This window comes from Trametes versicolor (assembly GCF_000271585.1).
Source record: "Trametes versicolor FP-101664 SS1 unplaced genomic scaffold TRAVEscaffold_15, whole genome shotgun sequence".
Taxonomy (NCBI): Eukaryota; Fungi; Basidiomycota; class Agaricomycetes; order Polyporales; family Polyporaceae; genus Trametes; species Trametes versicolor.
The window spans coordinates 450,637-465,807 of NW_007360335.1; the positions used below are offsets into that span (position 1 = coordinate 450,637).

Consider the following 15,171-nt stretch of genomic DNA (forward strand, 5'->3'; position numbering starts at 1 on the left):
GCAACATTCCGTGGGTTTCCGGCATGTTCTCCTCCTGTCTCCTTGGAATATCCTGGTGTTCCCTGGCTCTCTGATGCTAGGCTGTCATGTGCACATTGTCTGGAACCTTCTAGAACCTTCTGGCAATTTCTGCGCCTTTGTCAGCTGAAGTAGTCCAGCATGTTCTCCATGACTGCAGATGATCCTGTGTTGATGGCTGGGTTCCTCCTGTTCCTGAAGTTTCCGGTACCTTCCGGAACTGTCTCCTGACCTCTGGGCTAGTCCTAAGTGTTCTGGTGTCTGCTAGGTTGGTCTCTGGTCCTAGGTCTGTCTGGTGAGGGTGCTCCTATTGCTGGCATACCCTGGACTGTTCCGGTAGGCCCATGTGCCAAACCAGTTTGGTGCATGACAACGCGCCCAGGGCCGCAGATACTACAGTGTTCGCAATTAGACTGACGCACGAAAGCACGCGAACGATCGAGGCCACATCGCACTTACCTTTCCGTTACACCCAGCCCCTTCCGGTGCAGCGCCCGCGTACAGGGAGCTGATAGCGCCGTACTCGACGGGATACCAGTAGAGCCAATCCTGCCAATACGATCATGACCCTGTTCTACGCTGCAAGCATGTGCTAGACGCAACAAGAGCACTTACCCATAGCTTCAGGTACCACGGACTGGAACGGTAAATTTCGCTCTTGATGTTTCCTGGATCAACGGCGATGGAACTGACATTGTCTTCCACGCAGGTCTTGGCGAGATACGTGCTCAGCATGACGACCGCGACCTTGCTCTCTGCGTACATCTCGATAGAGTCCACGTGCTGCCGTTCCGGGCCTTCGCGGAACGTCTCATAGGTGAGCGAGTGCGGCTTGTAACTTGCAATGGAAGAAAGCCATATGACGCGGGATGTGTCAGACTCGCGACCAGAGGCCGACAGCAGAGAATAGAGCAGGCGGTGGAGGAGGAAGTGGCCGACGACATTGACGCCGATGGTCGCGTCGTATCCTTGAGCCGTTAACGCATCCTTCGACGGATACAGGACGCCTGCGTTCAAGATCAGGCCGTCAAGCTGCGACTCTCTCCTGTGAACGTCCACAGTCTCGCTTAGTACAGACCAAGGTAATGGGAAAAGACTGGTGCGTACTGCTTGAACTCTTCAGCCGCCTTCTTGACGGAGCTTAGGTCTCCCAGGTCGAGCTGCAGGAAGAGCGCCTCCCTGCCCGTTTCCTCGCGCAGCTCCGTGATCGCGTGTTCGACTCTGTCCTTCGAGCGTGCGGCGATGTAAACCTTCGCGTTTTTAAGGAGCAAGCCCCTGACCGTCCCGCGTCCAATCCCGGTGTTTCCGCCAGTGACGACGAAGACCTTCGATGAGAGGTCGGGTAGGTGGTCGGCCGTCCAGCTGGGCTTCCCCGGAAAGAGATGCCGAGCGAACGTCCAGGAGAATTGTGCCTCACGTACGAAGTGAGTGAACACACCCATGATAGAGCGTAGCAAAAGAGAGCTGAACAGAGACGGCGTGAGTACTCAGTACTCAATGTCGATGCATTTCTAGTGCCTTGATATAACCGAGCCTGTGAAAGCTGATTAATTGATCTGCGACTTGTAAATCGCGGGCGCTCAAATGGCAACCATCCCGATCCTAAACTATCATGGATCAGATGCTTCCACTCTACGACGGCCTGTTATAATCATGCAACGCAGACGTACAGGACAGCTGGTGAACAGGGAACTAGTGCTTGAGTGGGACGGGGCCATCCGTCAGGCCGGAGAACTCTAGGTATCTGTTCGGTGTCCACACTCCGGCCATGATGCATGATGGTACACATTCATTCAATATGGGCACTGCGGATTCGCTCCATCACTAATATCCGCGTGGCTGTGCTCTCCGCACACACTGTAGTAGGTACCTGTACCGGGCACAACGCGACCGCTGGTGGCATGTCGCACTGTCCAGGTTCGGGTGCTGACTTAGGCTGCGGACACGACACCAGTGCTTCATCCCAAGCTAACATCAGGAGCGTTGCCTCCGAGGTGCTTGCCCACAGGCACCACAACAACGCCAACCGAGGAGATGATGACGCGGAGCAGGATGCACAGGAGCTTGTGACAGTGCCGCGGGGTTCTGTTGGTGCGTGTTAGGCTGCCCCACTCTGGGATACCTCACGCTGAAGCCGGATGAAGTCGTAATCCTCGTTCCTCGTGGGGGTATGCATATGTCGCCGGAGGCCAGCCACCACATACGCTTTGCAAATCCTCAACGTAGCCAGGCTCATCTATAGGGCGGCGTCGGACAATGCCAACGGCGCAGGGCTAATGCCGAAGTTGCGGGAAATGCGTCGCGCCGAACCTCTTCGCAGGCCTCACTGGCACTCTCCAGACGCTTTGCGTAGTCCAACGCAGTTGCCTTCGGCGGGCCGCACAGCACGCTGGCGTACATCACGGAGTTCTCCGTCGTGCGCAGGCACCTCTTCCCCGGCGTCCTCGGCGTATAATTGAGAGGCGAGCGCTGAGCCTCCGTTCCCGTCGGACCAGCACGATCTGTGACGCTCGGGTGCGGAAGGTACGTCGTACTTGGCAGTTTGGTTCGTACACGATGCATAGCGGCTGGACTCCACATCTACGTCCGCAGAGAACGCATGCGCGGTGCTCAGCTGTGCACGTTGCCGATGGTACGCGCATAATCAACAATTTGCTGTCAATGGGCTGTAGGGGGTCAATTTGCCTACGGCCCTGAGGCGTCGTAAGCTCTGAGGTGAGCGACTTAAATAGCAAGACGAAGTACGCCAGTCACTCACCAAACTCTCCTCTCATATCCTCTCTACACCCACATCACTCTCAATCAGCCTTTACTACCATGTCTTCTACCGCTATTCCGACCAACGCCAGCCAGCCTCGCATCGCCATCATCGGCGGTGGCCCCGCAGGCCTCGTCCTGCTCCTCACTCTGTCCAAGCGCGGCGTTCCCGCGACGCTCTATGAGCGCGACACGGACAGCGAGGCGCGCGCCCATCTCGGCGGCATGCTCGACCTCGAGTGGGAGACCGGCCAGCGCGCGCTGCGCGAGAACGGTCTGGAGGACGTATTCAGGAAGCATTCGCGCCGTGACGCTGAGGAGACTAAGATCTGCGGCAAGGACGGGGTCACCCTGTTCTTCCAGGCCGGCGCAGATCCAACCGATGAAAGTCTGGAGGATGCGCGCCCCGAGATCGACCGCCGCGTCCTGCGCGAGATTCTGCTCGACGCCGTGCCGAAGGACGCGATCAGGTGGGGCTATGCGCTCACCGGTATCCGCCCGCTCCAGGACGGCCAGCACGAGCTCACCTTCGCCAACGGCGTCGTGACCACTAGCGACTTTGTTGTCGGCGCCGACGGGGGCCACTCTCGCCTCCGCCCTCTCCTCTCCACGGCCGAGCCCCTCTACCACGGCGTCACAGGCGCGGAGGTTTCACTCGCCCCCTCTGTCGTTACCCTTCCCAAGAATCACGACATCAGCGAAGGTGTCGGGCAGGGAACCTGCTTCGCAGCCGAGGACAGCAAGATGCTCGGCTTCCAGAGGAACGGCAACGGGCGCATCCGCGCCTACGCGTGGCACCGCAATACGCTGGAGTGGGAGATTCCGCGCGACCCGAAGGAGGCGAAGAAGGTCCTCCTCGACATCTACTCCGACTGGGCCCCGTGGATGCGCAAGTTCATCGAGAAGGCCGACGAGGACGCCATCTACCCTCGCCCCCTCTTCCATCTCGTCGTCGGCCATCGCTGGGAGCACAAGCCCGGCGTCACGATCATCGGAGACGCCGCGCACCTGATGAGCCCGTTCGCGGGAGCAGGCGCAAACCTCGCGATGCGCGATGGGCTGGAGCTGGGCTTGGTCCTCGCAGAGGCGGTTTCGAAGGACCTTGGAAGGGAGGAGAGAGAGGCGGCTGTCGCAGAGTGGGAGGAGGAGATGTTTGTGAAGGTGGAGAAGTTCGCTGCTCTTACCCTCCGGAACCTCGAGACCATCATCAGCCCCGCTGCTCCCCAGTCCGCTGTCGAGGCATTCAAACTTTCCCTTTAACGCAGACGTAGGGAATAGTAATCGCATAATCTTTTATATGTAGTCCCATCGAACCGTGATTCCGGGAGCCGTATCACTATTGGGTGTTTGGATGCGACTGAAACTGCTACTCACCCGCCCATATTTTCGATGACACAGAAAATATCAATGTCGGCATGTGAAGGCAGAACGGATGTTGACGAATAGACGACGGACCAAGTCAACGGTACGAGGTGAGTGGCAGCTGAGTGCGGGTACCGGGGAACCAACACCACACGGTGGCAGAGCCGAGCGCCGAAAAGCCCGACCCGGAATCGCCCGACCCATGCCGATCCTTAGGCTTGGAGTGTCCGCGCACACGGCCGGTTTTCAAGCAATCTCTCTCATGTTCGCTATATGTTCTCTCCGTCCAAGGCCGTGAGCGGTTCTCGAGAAGGCGCTTGTCGTGAAGCTATTAGGAGCGCTCTATGATCGGCATATAGCATGCGGTCAGCGGGTGCAGTTAGTGGCTGCGACGCTGCCAGGTGTATCAAACTGTCGCGGAGCAACACCGCAGGAACTGCGTGCATGCATAAGGTTGTATTAGGTAGCAAAGCTCATCACCGGTACTGATGTAGCTCCTTCAAGATTGGTGATGAATGTGTACGCACTGTTGCTGTCCCTTGCTGACTGTTCGTAACCAGACGTTTCTTCGTCGACAATGTAGGAATATCCCACACACGTTGGTGGAGGAAGAACGCGTATAGCCATATGCAGACTTACACTTGATCTAGCAACTATCACACATTGACCGCAGGCTCTTCCCCGTGCTACGCTCGGGCCTCCGAAGGCAAGCTTGGGTTAAGTGGAGAAGACGAAGACCACGTAAGCCCAACCTGCCTTGCCCTCTACCTTTCTCGTGGTACTTCTCACCAAACGAATCTCTTTCGTCTCTTTTCTTAGCTTTGCCTACCCACTTGGTTGAAGCTCTGTTCTTCTACATTCTCCATACGACGAGCGACGAGCGCTCGCTGTTGTAAATCATCCCCGCGGGCAAATCCGACACGCTGCGACCATAGCTCCGTACGTCAATCACACAACTTCAGCTCATCCAAGAACTCACAGTAGTGTACCAGTACTCGCGGCGTGCCTTGTTTTGGGGCACCGCGTCGAGCCCACCCACCAAATCCGCCGTGAGACGCACCTCAGCATGAGATCACTACTGGCGACCATCATCTCCTTGTTTTTCGCTTCCGCTCCAGTGGGCGCCTTCGCCGTCCTGCAGATCGACACCCCATCTCCTGCGCCGACACAATGCGCTCCTGCTATTCTGCAATGGAGCGGCGGCGCTCCGCCATACTTTCTAGCCATAGTTGGTACCGGTGACCTCGCAGTCGCATTACAACGCTACGACGGCCTCTTCGACACATCGTTTCTTTGGAGCACGAACATCACCGCCAGGACCTCGATCGCACTCACCGTGACGGACGTTACCGGCACCCTCGCGCAAAGCGCACCCTTCATCATACACTCGAGCTCGGATATCAGCTGCCTTGAGAGCTCTGTGCCCAGCTCCTCCGACATCAGTCGTGTTCTCGATTCTACCACGTTTGAGGCATCAACAAGTATGTTTCCCGCGGGGATAACCGCCGGAGCATCGGCCGGTGTGTCTGGTGGTGCGGGCGCGACCGCCGTTGCAACTGCTGGCGTTGGCGTAGGTCCAGGAGGTGTGTCTGTCGGTGCGTCTGCGGGAGCTGGCGGAGGGACCGCCGGGGCAACAGCCGTGGCGACTGCAGGGGTGAACGAAGGGATACCTCCGGGATCATCTGCGGGATCTGCACCCACGAGCACATCCAAGGATTCCACGAGCACAGGCTCCTCTAGCACAGGCTCTACCAGCACGGAAGCTACGACCTTATCCACAACTTCACCTACCGGCATCTCTTTCCCACTCGTGACTAGTACAACCTCGGACGCACTCTCATCTCAGCCAAAGCATCCTCTTCCAATGGGCACGATCATGGGAATTGTCGCTGGCGTACTCATCGTCCTCCTCACTATGGTCGCCCTGCTGGTCTGGAAGCGAAAGCAGGCGGTGCGCAGTGCGCCACACGCCGAGAGCGCACCTGGTAAGTGAGGATCTGCCTCGCAGCACCAGAATGCCGACGTTGACGATCCCTGCGACAGATGCCGCGACGGACCTGATGAAGTCCGCGTCGAGCACCACGCAGCTCGTCGCTCAACCTTATCGCCTGAAGCCGCTGCCCGCAGCGCCAGAATACGCCGCAAACGCTGCGGACCCGCGTTATCAACTTGGGGCGGTACCGCAAGCTGATTCGCAGTCCGAGGCAAGCGATAGTAATGCTACGATCCATGATGTCTTGCAGATCGGACGTCCTGCTACAAGCGCCACCCTTCTGGACGTCGATGGTGCGTGTTCAGCAATATGTCCTATTCCTTGCAGCGATTCATGCTACGACTCATGCGCGTGGCTTGCTTGCAGTTACTGACACATATCCTGTTTCCTCACCTCGGCCTTTGTATGGTTTCCCGAGCTCGGACCCTCCAGATAGGAGAGCGCTCAAGCACGGACGAGGAGATGCTGCCCGCGCACGTCCGGTCCCAGTGTATCAAGCTCTGCGAGCTCAAGAAACGGATAGTGGCGTCCGTTTGGCTGGGGGAAGACCTGTCGAGGCGGATGCCGATGGCGCGAGCGATGTGCATTCGACGGTACCTCCACCTTACGCTCCATATTAAGGACTTCGAACTTTGTGTACTAAATGTTTAGGTCGGACATTGTGTATGTAATATATGTACGGACCCACAGCGTGATAGACATTGTTTCAGGTGTACAACTACTGGAATAAATGCAGATTTTTCTGAGGGCGGAGTGAAAATATGCAAACTTCCTGTCGAACGGCGAACCACAACGCCCCCAACCGCACACCATCCGCGGGCTTGCAAGCAATACATAGGTGTGATACATTTACATAAAACGAAACGAGATACCGCATCCGGCGCGCTACTGTGGCGCACCAGCCTGAGCCATCGCATCCTGCATGGCCTTCCGCGCCGAATGCGGAGCGCCAGGGCCCATGAATGCCTCCAGGTTCTGTGCTGTGATCGCAGCCTCCGGCTCCACCCTCGCGAACATTCCTTCCTCCCACGCAGCGACGGCAGCGTCCCTCTCCTTCCAATCCAGACCCTTCGACACAGCGTCAGCCAGCACGAGCCCGATGTCCAGGCCATCCCGCATCGCAAGGTTCGCGCCGGCGCCCGCGAACGGACTCATCAGATGCGCCGCGTCCCCGATGAGCGTTAGCCCAGACTTGTGCGCCCAGCGGTGGCCGACGGGGAGGTGGAAGAGCGGGCGGGGGTAGATGGCGGTCTCGTCGGCCTGCTCGATGAACTTGTGCACCCACGGCGCCCAGTCCGCGCACAGCTCGTGCAGGACCTTCTTTGCCTCCTTCGGGTCGTGGGGGAGCGCCCAGTCGAGCGTGGTGCGGTGCCAGACGTACGCGCGGATGCGCCCGTCGCCGTTCCGCTGGAGCGCGACGATCTTCTCGTCCTGCGCGAGCATGCAGGTACCCTTCCCAACACCCTCGTTGATGTCACGGTTTTCTGGTAGCGCTGCCGCTGCGGCGGGGAGAGAGATCTCGGCGCCGGTGACGCCATGGTAGATAGGGGTAGCTGAAGAGAGGAGGGGCCGGATGCGGGAGTGCGCACCGTCGGCACCTACTACGACGTCCGCGACGACGACGGCGCCGTTCGCAAACGTCAGCTCGTGCCGGCCGTCTTCGAGGGGCTTGATCGACGCGAGGGCATGGCCCCACTTGATCGCGTCTTGCGGGACTGCGTCGTGGAGGACGTCCAGGAGGACGCGTCGGTCGATCTCAGGGCGAGCATGCCTCAGGTCGTCGGCGTCCGGCTCGGGGCTCTCCTCATGGAAGATGGGGACACCGTCTTTGCCGCAGATGCGCATCTCCTCGGCGTCTCGGCGAGAGTACTTGCGGAAGGAGTCCTCCATGCCGTTCTCGCGTAGCGCGCGCTGGCCGCTCTCCCAGTCGAGGTCGAGCATGCCGCCGAGGTGGACACGCGCGGTGCGGCTAGCGTCGCGTTCGTACAGCGTCGCGGGAATGCCGCGTTTGGAGAGGGTGAGTAGAGTGACGAGTCCGCCCGGGCCACCGCCGATGATGGCGATGTGGGGCTGGTTGTGGTTTGAAGACGTTGGAGTAGACATGGTTTCGGGGAGAGTTCTGGTGGCAGGCGGGGTGGTTCGTTGGCTGGGTGCAGGCCACATCTGTCCCTTTAATGCGCACACTATACCTCGGCGTCGTTGCCGTGAAGACTCCGAGTCGTAGTCACCCGCTGCTCGACGTGCCACGGCACGTACTCCTTTGATGCAAAGCACGGAGCCGCGCGCAGCTGCTATTGATCGTAGTGATTCAAAGTGACTCTTCTTGGCCTGGGTCTGGTATACAGCTGTTGGCCGTTTGACCGCCTCACCTTGTTGCCGTAGTATGACGCGGCTGAGGCCCGGTATGAGTTTCATTATTGGAGGGCTTTCGGTTCGGATTTGGTTCGGAGAGTCAGCATCTGACTCGTTTCTGATAGATGAAGCTTTTACTTGCTCAAAGGAACACTGAGAATATATCGCTATGACCGTAACGAAAACGCTCACCCAATGAACGAACAGACTCGAGAGAGTTCGAGTGGTGGTTGAACGTCAGCGTGGTTACGTGCTTGGCGCCTGAGCCGCTCTCCGTGCAGCGGAGTTCGTGCCGAGTCTCGCCGACTCAGGGAGAGTGTCACATTGGCGCCGATATATAGGGCCTCTCTCTGTCGTTCGTACAATGATCCTTTCTCAGTGAGTGCATGAGAAGATACTCCATGATGAGAACGCTCACCTTCTTACATACGTCGTGGTCGACTGCTACACAGTGCGCATCGCTGCGAGTCGCCAGGGTAAGACTCGCAAAAATACTGCCCTTCTCAAGCGCCAGCGAAGTCAACGTCGTACTAGTGAGTCGGTCGTAACATGATACTCACGAGTAGAGCTTAGTTTGAAGCAGCACGCGTCGAAAAGTTCTCAATGACCCAGCTTATTGAAGGCGTGCATGCATGCCATGACGAAATGCCGCAACTCACACGAACCACCAGCGCGTTCAACTGCGGTCTTACGGGTTTGCTCCTCACCCCGTAGTTCCTTTGGCAGAAGAGTGATGCGCACAAGTCTCTGCAAGCTTCTTCGTCCGTATTCAGCACTTTGGGCACAAGGTATAGCAGATGACGACTACATTCGGGAACGAGACTGCATTGGTGCCAGTCCATGACGTCGCGGAAACGACTCCGGTATGGCCCCGTGTTCAGTCTTAGCCATTTTGACAGATGCTCCTCAGGTCGTATCACTCATCTCCAGCGTCTGAGTCCCCTCGATTGTATCCTACGGGAGCGTGGTGACTTCCCCATCATGGGATGCGGTGAATAGCCGTGCTTTATCCACAGAGCAGCTCCCCCGTAGATCACGATAAGTTGTTAAGGTCGATTTGGATGGAGCTTCGACCTACAGTACAAATACTGGTGAGCTTGATAAGGCAAGGTCAAAGCATATCCAGTAGCAGGTACGCACAGACGGCCATGACGTACTTTACTCACACGCAGTGGAAGCAACACTATGACGTCTCAAACTTTATGAGTCTGCCTATCTCCCTTGACGTTCTCTCGCAGACGACCTCAGGGGCTATCCCCTTGCACACTCGCTCGAGGTCTTCACGCCGGTGAGTCTCTATACAACTCTGACAAGCGATCCATCGTACCTTCGTGCTACTATGGCTTCCTTGGCAAAATACTAATCCGTATAACTCATAGATATCGTCGACAAATATCTCTTGGGACTGGGGGGCTATCATGATATCAACATGGAACACGGGAGCTATCGCCCTCAAGAGACTACCGCTCGCCATGTTCTCGATTCTCGTTTTCGCGGCGCTCAACGCGCAATCGCAGGGAATCACAATACAGTTACCGACCAACATTTCGCAGTGCGTCCCCGCCACCATAAAATGGAGTGGCGGCGTCGCGCCATACGCTCTCATTGCCAGCCCGAACCCAGTAACCGTCGTCGACATTGTACGAGTGTACATCAACATCACCGGCAATTTCTTCGACTGGACGCCCAGCTTCGACACGCAGACATACGTCTTCCTCTCCCTCAGTGACAGCACGGGCGCCGTTGCGCGCTCGGGAGGCTTCATTCCCTCTGCAAGCAACGACACCAGCTGCCTTCGAAGCCAACCGGCCCCAACTTCCTCGTCTCCCGAAGCCACCTCGACTGCCGAGGAAGGCGAGAGCGCGAATTCCCCTTCCACCGACACTGGTTCTCGCGGACTAAATGGGGGCGCTATAGCCGGGATCGTCGTTGGCAGTCTGGTGGCCGCTGTCGTGCTCGCCTTCTTGGCTTTGTGGATATCTAGGATGCGCGCTCTAGCAGCTCGTAAACGCGCTAGGGCTTCACCATCGCGTACGTCATAATCCAGCCTGATACACCGTCAGCATTAACGTACACGACCGTACCAGACTGGCAGGCCCTGTCGGATATTTCCTCTAGGAGGGGAGGTTATGCCTTCGACGGCGGGGCTGCCCAGCTCGAGAAACACGCGGACAAGTCTGCCTCACCAATCTTTGCCCTGAACCAGTCGAGCTCGCTCGTTGAGGACGTGTCACCCCATCGCGCTGTGGCGGAACCTCTCCCGCAGTATCCACCCACTAGCCCTGTTTGAGCATTTCAATATGGATGTGAAGTTAGCGGTGAGTACTATCACTTCCAAGCAAATCGCGTTGCTATATTGAACTTCGGTTCCCCGTACAGATTATTCAGGCCAATTGTGGGCCGTACTCCAGCTAGTCGGTTTCATCGCGATCGTACTTTGAAGTATACGCCAGCGTACAGTACGAGACCCCGCACCCTCAGTGTCTCAGCGAAATGTGACAAGGATCTGATTGCAATCTCTTCTGAGGATCGACACGCTCTCATGCGGCTTACGACTTCCGCTCTAGGTCCGTAGGACTCCGCGCTGCCTGTCATACCGAGATCGCAGCGCTGTTCACTAGCGTCATTGCTATCCGTGTCTCAGCGTTCAGTGCTATCCCGGTACTTTTGAAGGCGCTCTCCTCGAACCTAGCGGCAGTAGTAGTGCCTCGCATCACCATGTGATCCTCGGCCGCAGGCCGGCGAGGTCGTTCTCGGTGTACAATCTCGACGTGCAGATTCGCCACTCATCCTCATGCCGGCCGTGCCGAAAGTCTCTCCATTCTGACGAGCAAACAGAGTATGCAGTATGGGTGTCTACTTACGCTGGGGAGTCGGTTTCTATAGATGACACTGCCGGCATCCAAGCCGGATCGAGGAGCTCGGGGCGATTTTGAACCACCCATACTGCACATCGGGATCACAGGTATGGCGGCTCGCCCTGCTATAGAGTCATGTCAGTCTGTGCTCGCACGCTATCACAGCGCTACGACTGCTCCGAACCTTACGAACTCGACCACTTTCCTTACCCCATCCACCACCCAAGCTCACAAGGGTTCCCCCGAACATTGTCGCACGTATCACATTGGTGAGCATCGTCGTTAACTCGAGAGCATATCATTGCTTCTCAGTGCTTATGATTGGTTCTATCCCCGCATAGTCTGATAGCTACATGACCAACATGTGGGCCGTCAAGCCTATGGGGATCGCTACTCTGGCGTCCATCATCTCGACCCTCGTCATCTTGGCAGGTCTTGTCCACGCACAAGCGCAAAACCTCACCATACAAACCCCGACGAACGTCTCGCAATGCGTTCCGGTCACCGTCGAGTGGACCGGCGGCGTGGCGCCATACCTTCTCATAACATGGCCCATCCCAATTACGCCTCTCGACATCGCGCAAATACACTTAAACATCCCCGGCACTTCTTTCAACTGGACGCCGACCTTTGATACAGAATCCCGCGCCTTTCTAGTGCTCAATGACAGCGCGGGCGCCTCTACGACCTCGGACACCTTCATCATCGCCGGCAGCGATGATACCAGCTGTCTTGCACGCCAAGTTACTACCACCTCGTCTTCGCTCGCGGCTACTTCGACTGCTGAAGAAGGCGAGAGTGCCGAAACTCCTTCCACGGACACCAGCTCGGACGGATTGAGTGGCGGCGCTATAGCTGGCATCGTGATCGGAGGCCTCGTGGCGGCTGCGCTGTTCTCCTTCCTCGTGATGCGGTGGCGGAGGAAGCGCGTCCAGGCTTTCCGCAGGCGCCACAGGGCTACGAGGTCTGGTACGTCCCACATGCGCCTAGTATCCGTCCGGAGAGCATACTGACGCGTCTGTGCGTGGCGCGCCCGCAGAGTGGCAGCCTATGGCCGACATTCCGCAGAAAGCGGAGTATGCCTTCAGCGGCGGCGCGGCGCAAGTGGAAAACCAAACGAGTATGCCTGCCCCGCCATCTCCCGCGCTGCAGAGACCCAGCGAAGCTGGTGGCCGCATCGCGCCACGTCGCGTCGCTGTGCCAGAGGAGTCGCCCACTAATCTGGAGCATCAGTTTTGACCTAGGTGCGTGCAGCAGCATTTAAAGTAGACCATACCTGCACATTCATACGCGTGTCTTTCTTCAGGATTGTGGTCAAGCAGAGCGAAGTTCTCAGATCCCGTATGGACTTACGTTTCAGACTCCGAAGTGTACAATGATTAGTCCAGTTGTCTGTATTGAGCGTATCCTATTCTAGAACGTGCTACCATACTCCGTCAACGCAGCGACCCAGACGGGTTTGTTAGTCGCACTTGAAGGGATTGGAAAAGCGTACTGAGCAGCATAAACTACCAGCGGTGTGGCATTCATTGATGTCCGACACGTTGTAATCTTCGTATTGGTGAGTAATCGGTACCCGACATTCATGGTTTCTGATTATAGCTTAATGCGCTACGCTCCACACAAGGCTCTCATTTCAAAAGGTACAGTGAATCATTTGGGTGGCTAGTCTTGCGGCCAGGGGAGGTGATTCCAAACTAAACCTATCGGGCCTCGGCATTCACTAAACTTCCGTTTGCCTCGATACGAAAGTTGACAGATTTTGACGGCAGACACGCTTCTACGCAGCCATGCACTTCAAGAGGATATAAGACACCCTGACTTAGAACTCAGTACCCTGGGACTCTCGAACTCTATATTTGCATATGGATGATCATGATCGTTTCCTTCCGGTGCAACAACTGCGATCTAGACCAACAAAGCACGGCCCTTGGAGCTTGCAAGGAGGCTCGCCGTCATCTTGAGCTTGTCCATGGCCATTCCCCATCTTGTATCGCTCATCTGCCCGCTCATCACTACAGATATTACCTAGGGAGCCCAGCACCGGGTCGGAATCGCTCATTACGCGGGAGATGACGAGGGTACTCCGTAGACAACTGGAGGAGAGATCGTCCCGAAGGAATACATCGGGCGGTGAGTGCTTTCTGTATCGATGCGGTGTCCCTCACTCCTCACACCAATCCTGCTTTGTCATAGAGAGCAAGGAACATCTTCCTATCACGCGCCCCTCTTCAAGTCGCCTTCATCCGTATAAGCCACTGCTGGAGGGTGTTGGGACGGCGAAAGGCTCTCAAATTCCAGGGCTCACATCGATTCGGATGGCCACCTCATTGGTCATTCTGGCTCTCGGGACACTCCCTGGACGTGTTCAAGGTCTCTCGGTCAACACCCCGCAACACGTCACACAGTGCGAATCCACCACTATCAAATGGAACGGCGGCGTAGGACCCTACGATTTGACTATTTCTCCTCCCGACTCCGACCCCCAGAACGTAGTATCGTTCTCTGGGCTGACAGGACTTACGTTTTCTTGGGATACGAACAAGCCCACAGGAAGCAATCTCACTATTTTCCTGACCGATGGGAATGACGGCACACTGGCACAGAGCTCGCCGTTCATCGTCGGGCCTAGCCAGGATGATAGTTGTTTGGGGAGCCAGCCAGGCGGCAGTTCTACACCCCCGATCACCACAACCTCCACGACGATAACCACCAGTTCCAGCAGTCTTGACACTATAGACTCTGCTCCCACCCCAACGCCTTCTTCGTCTTCTCGACCCAGCACATCGAATCCCCGACAACCTCCCACCAGCTCGCCTTCCACATCTGCAGTCTCGACGTCTGTCATTGCGGGATCATCGAAGTCCACGGCGGCAACATCTGGAGCTGAGCGAACAAACTCAAACGCAACATCAACGCCGCCTATTTCCATCAGTTCTGCGTCTTACAACACGACCTCCTCTGCACAGGGCACCCCTTCCGACCCTACCCTCAGCCCCATGACATCCGCAGCTCGTGCGCAAAGTCCACCCACCACGACCTCTATCGGACTCCCCGAACCATCTCAGAGTACGGCGGAACGACATACGTTGAGCACGGGAGCCGTCGTAGGCATCGCGGTTGGCAGCTTTGGGTCGATCATCTCCCTGTTGGTTTGCTGGTTGATATGCCGCCGCAGGCGGGCGGCCGCGCCTGCAAAGTCATCCGGAGGTGAGTCCACACGTCTACACAGCGTCGAACGACACAGCCTGACGTCCGCGTTAGTCGTGAAAGTGCCCGTATTCCCCCCACAGCCGACAACGCCGTCGGCCAAAGGTGCTCACCTGAGGCCAGAGCATTCTAGGAGTACCGAGTCGACCCCTCGATTACCTGCGCAGACGCACTCCTCGCAGCAGTCGCATAGGGAGGTACTGCACAGCGCGACCGATCCGCCCCCGCCGCCTGTGGAGAGGGCACAGTCTATTGTCCCCAGCGATCGCTACAGCGCCCTCGTAGCACTGGCCGGCGCCGCGCCACCCGTGTCCATCGCATTACTGCAGCGCACTTCCAACAGCGCTCAGAGCGCGAGAACGCCGCAGAGCCTGCCAGCCACGCGGGAGCCTCGATACGAGACGGACGGCGGTGTTCGCCTCGCGGGAGGACCTTTGGGCGCTGCCCTAGATGACGATGTCTTGAGCGATGTGCATTCGACATTTCCGCCGCCGTACGATACGTATTGAACATGACAATTGTATTATGTGTTCAGGCCAATTGGGCAGGGCTGTGCGCGGACGTTGTTAAAAAGGAGCGCGTCAAACCAGCCCTTGTATAACCTTGACGAAGACTATGCAT

At 57.3% G+C, this 15,171-nt stretch overlaps 7 protein-coding genes across 7 annotated transcripts; 5 read left to right on the top strand and 2 right to left on the bottom strand.

The window, feature by feature from the left end:
* Positions 1-426: 426 nt before the first annotated feature.
* Positions 427-1,460, bottom strand: TRAVEDRAFT_136320 (NAD-P-binding protein; the record flags this gene model as incomplete). The annotated part of the gene is made up of 3 exons (XM_008046938.1): positions 427-567; positions 622-1,063; positions 1,126-1,460. 3 exons carry the CDS (start codon positions 1,458-1,460, stop codon positions 427-429), a joined length of 918 nt encoding a protein of 305 aa, XP_008045129.1.
* Positions 1,461-2,835: 1,375 nt separating this feature from the next.
* Positions 2,836-4,035, top strand: TRAVEDRAFT_136170 (monooxygenase FAD-binding protein; the record flags this gene model as incomplete). Its single annotated transcript, XM_008046939.1, has 1 exon — positions 2,836-4,035. One exon carries the CDS (start codon positions 2,836-2,838, stop codon positions 4,033-4,035), a length of 1,200 nt encoding a protein of 399 aa, XP_008045130.1.
* A 1,177-nt stretch (positions 4,036-5,212) lies between these two features.
* On the top strand, positions 5,213-5,704 carry TRAVEDRAFT_89834 (uncharacterized protein; the record flags this gene model as incomplete). Its single annotated transcript, XM_008046940.1, has 1 exon — positions 5,213-5,704. A coding segment is annotated over one exon (492 nt), but the record flags the coding sequence as incomplete, so codon positions are not given.
* Positions 5,705-6,877: 1,173 nt separating this feature from the next.
* Positions 6,878-8,233, bottom strand: TRAVEDRAFT_75461 (monooxygenase FAD-binding protein; the record flags this gene model as incomplete). Its single annotated transcript, XM_008046941.1, has 1 exon — positions 6,878-8,233. The coding sequence occupies one exon, from the start codon at positions 8,231-8,233 to the stop codon at positions 7,016-7,018; it is 1,218 nt and encodes a 405-aa protein (XP_008045132.1). The 3' UTR covers positions 6,878-7,015.
* A 1,721-nt stretch (positions 8,234-9,954) lies between these two features.
* On the top strand, positions 9,955-10,772 carry TRAVEDRAFT_54010 (uncharacterized protein; the record flags this gene model as incomplete). Its single annotated transcript, XM_008046942.1, has 2 exons — positions 9,955-10,513; positions 10,570-10,772. 2 exons carry the CDS (start codon positions 9,955-9,957, stop codon positions 10,770-10,772), a joined length of 762 nt encoding a protein of 253 aa, XP_008045133.1.
* A 930-nt stretch (positions 10,773-11,702) lies between these two features.
* TRAVEDRAFT_75462 (uncharacterized protein) lies at positions 11,703-12,760 on the top strand (the record flags this gene model as incomplete). Its single annotated transcript, XM_008046943.1, has 3 exons — positions 11,703-12,309; positions 12,380-12,584; positions 12,647-12,760. 2 exons carry the CDS (start codon positions 11,703-11,705, stop codon positions 12,577-12,579), a joined length of 807 nt encoding a protein of 268 aa, XP_008045134.1. The 3' UTR covers positions 12,580-12,584; positions 12,647-12,760.
* An 898-nt stretch (positions 12,761-13,658) lies between these two features.
* TRAVEDRAFT_54012 (uncharacterized protein) lies at positions 13,659-15,059 on the top strand (the record flags this gene model as incomplete). The annotated part of the gene is made up of 2 exons (XM_008046944.1): positions 13,659-14,550; positions 14,605-15,059. The coding sequence occupies 2 exons, from the start codon at positions 13,659-13,661 to the stop codon at positions 15,057-15,059; spliced, it is 1,347 nt and encodes a 448-aa protein (XP_008045135.1).
* Positions 15,060-15,171: the final 112 nt, after the last annotated feature.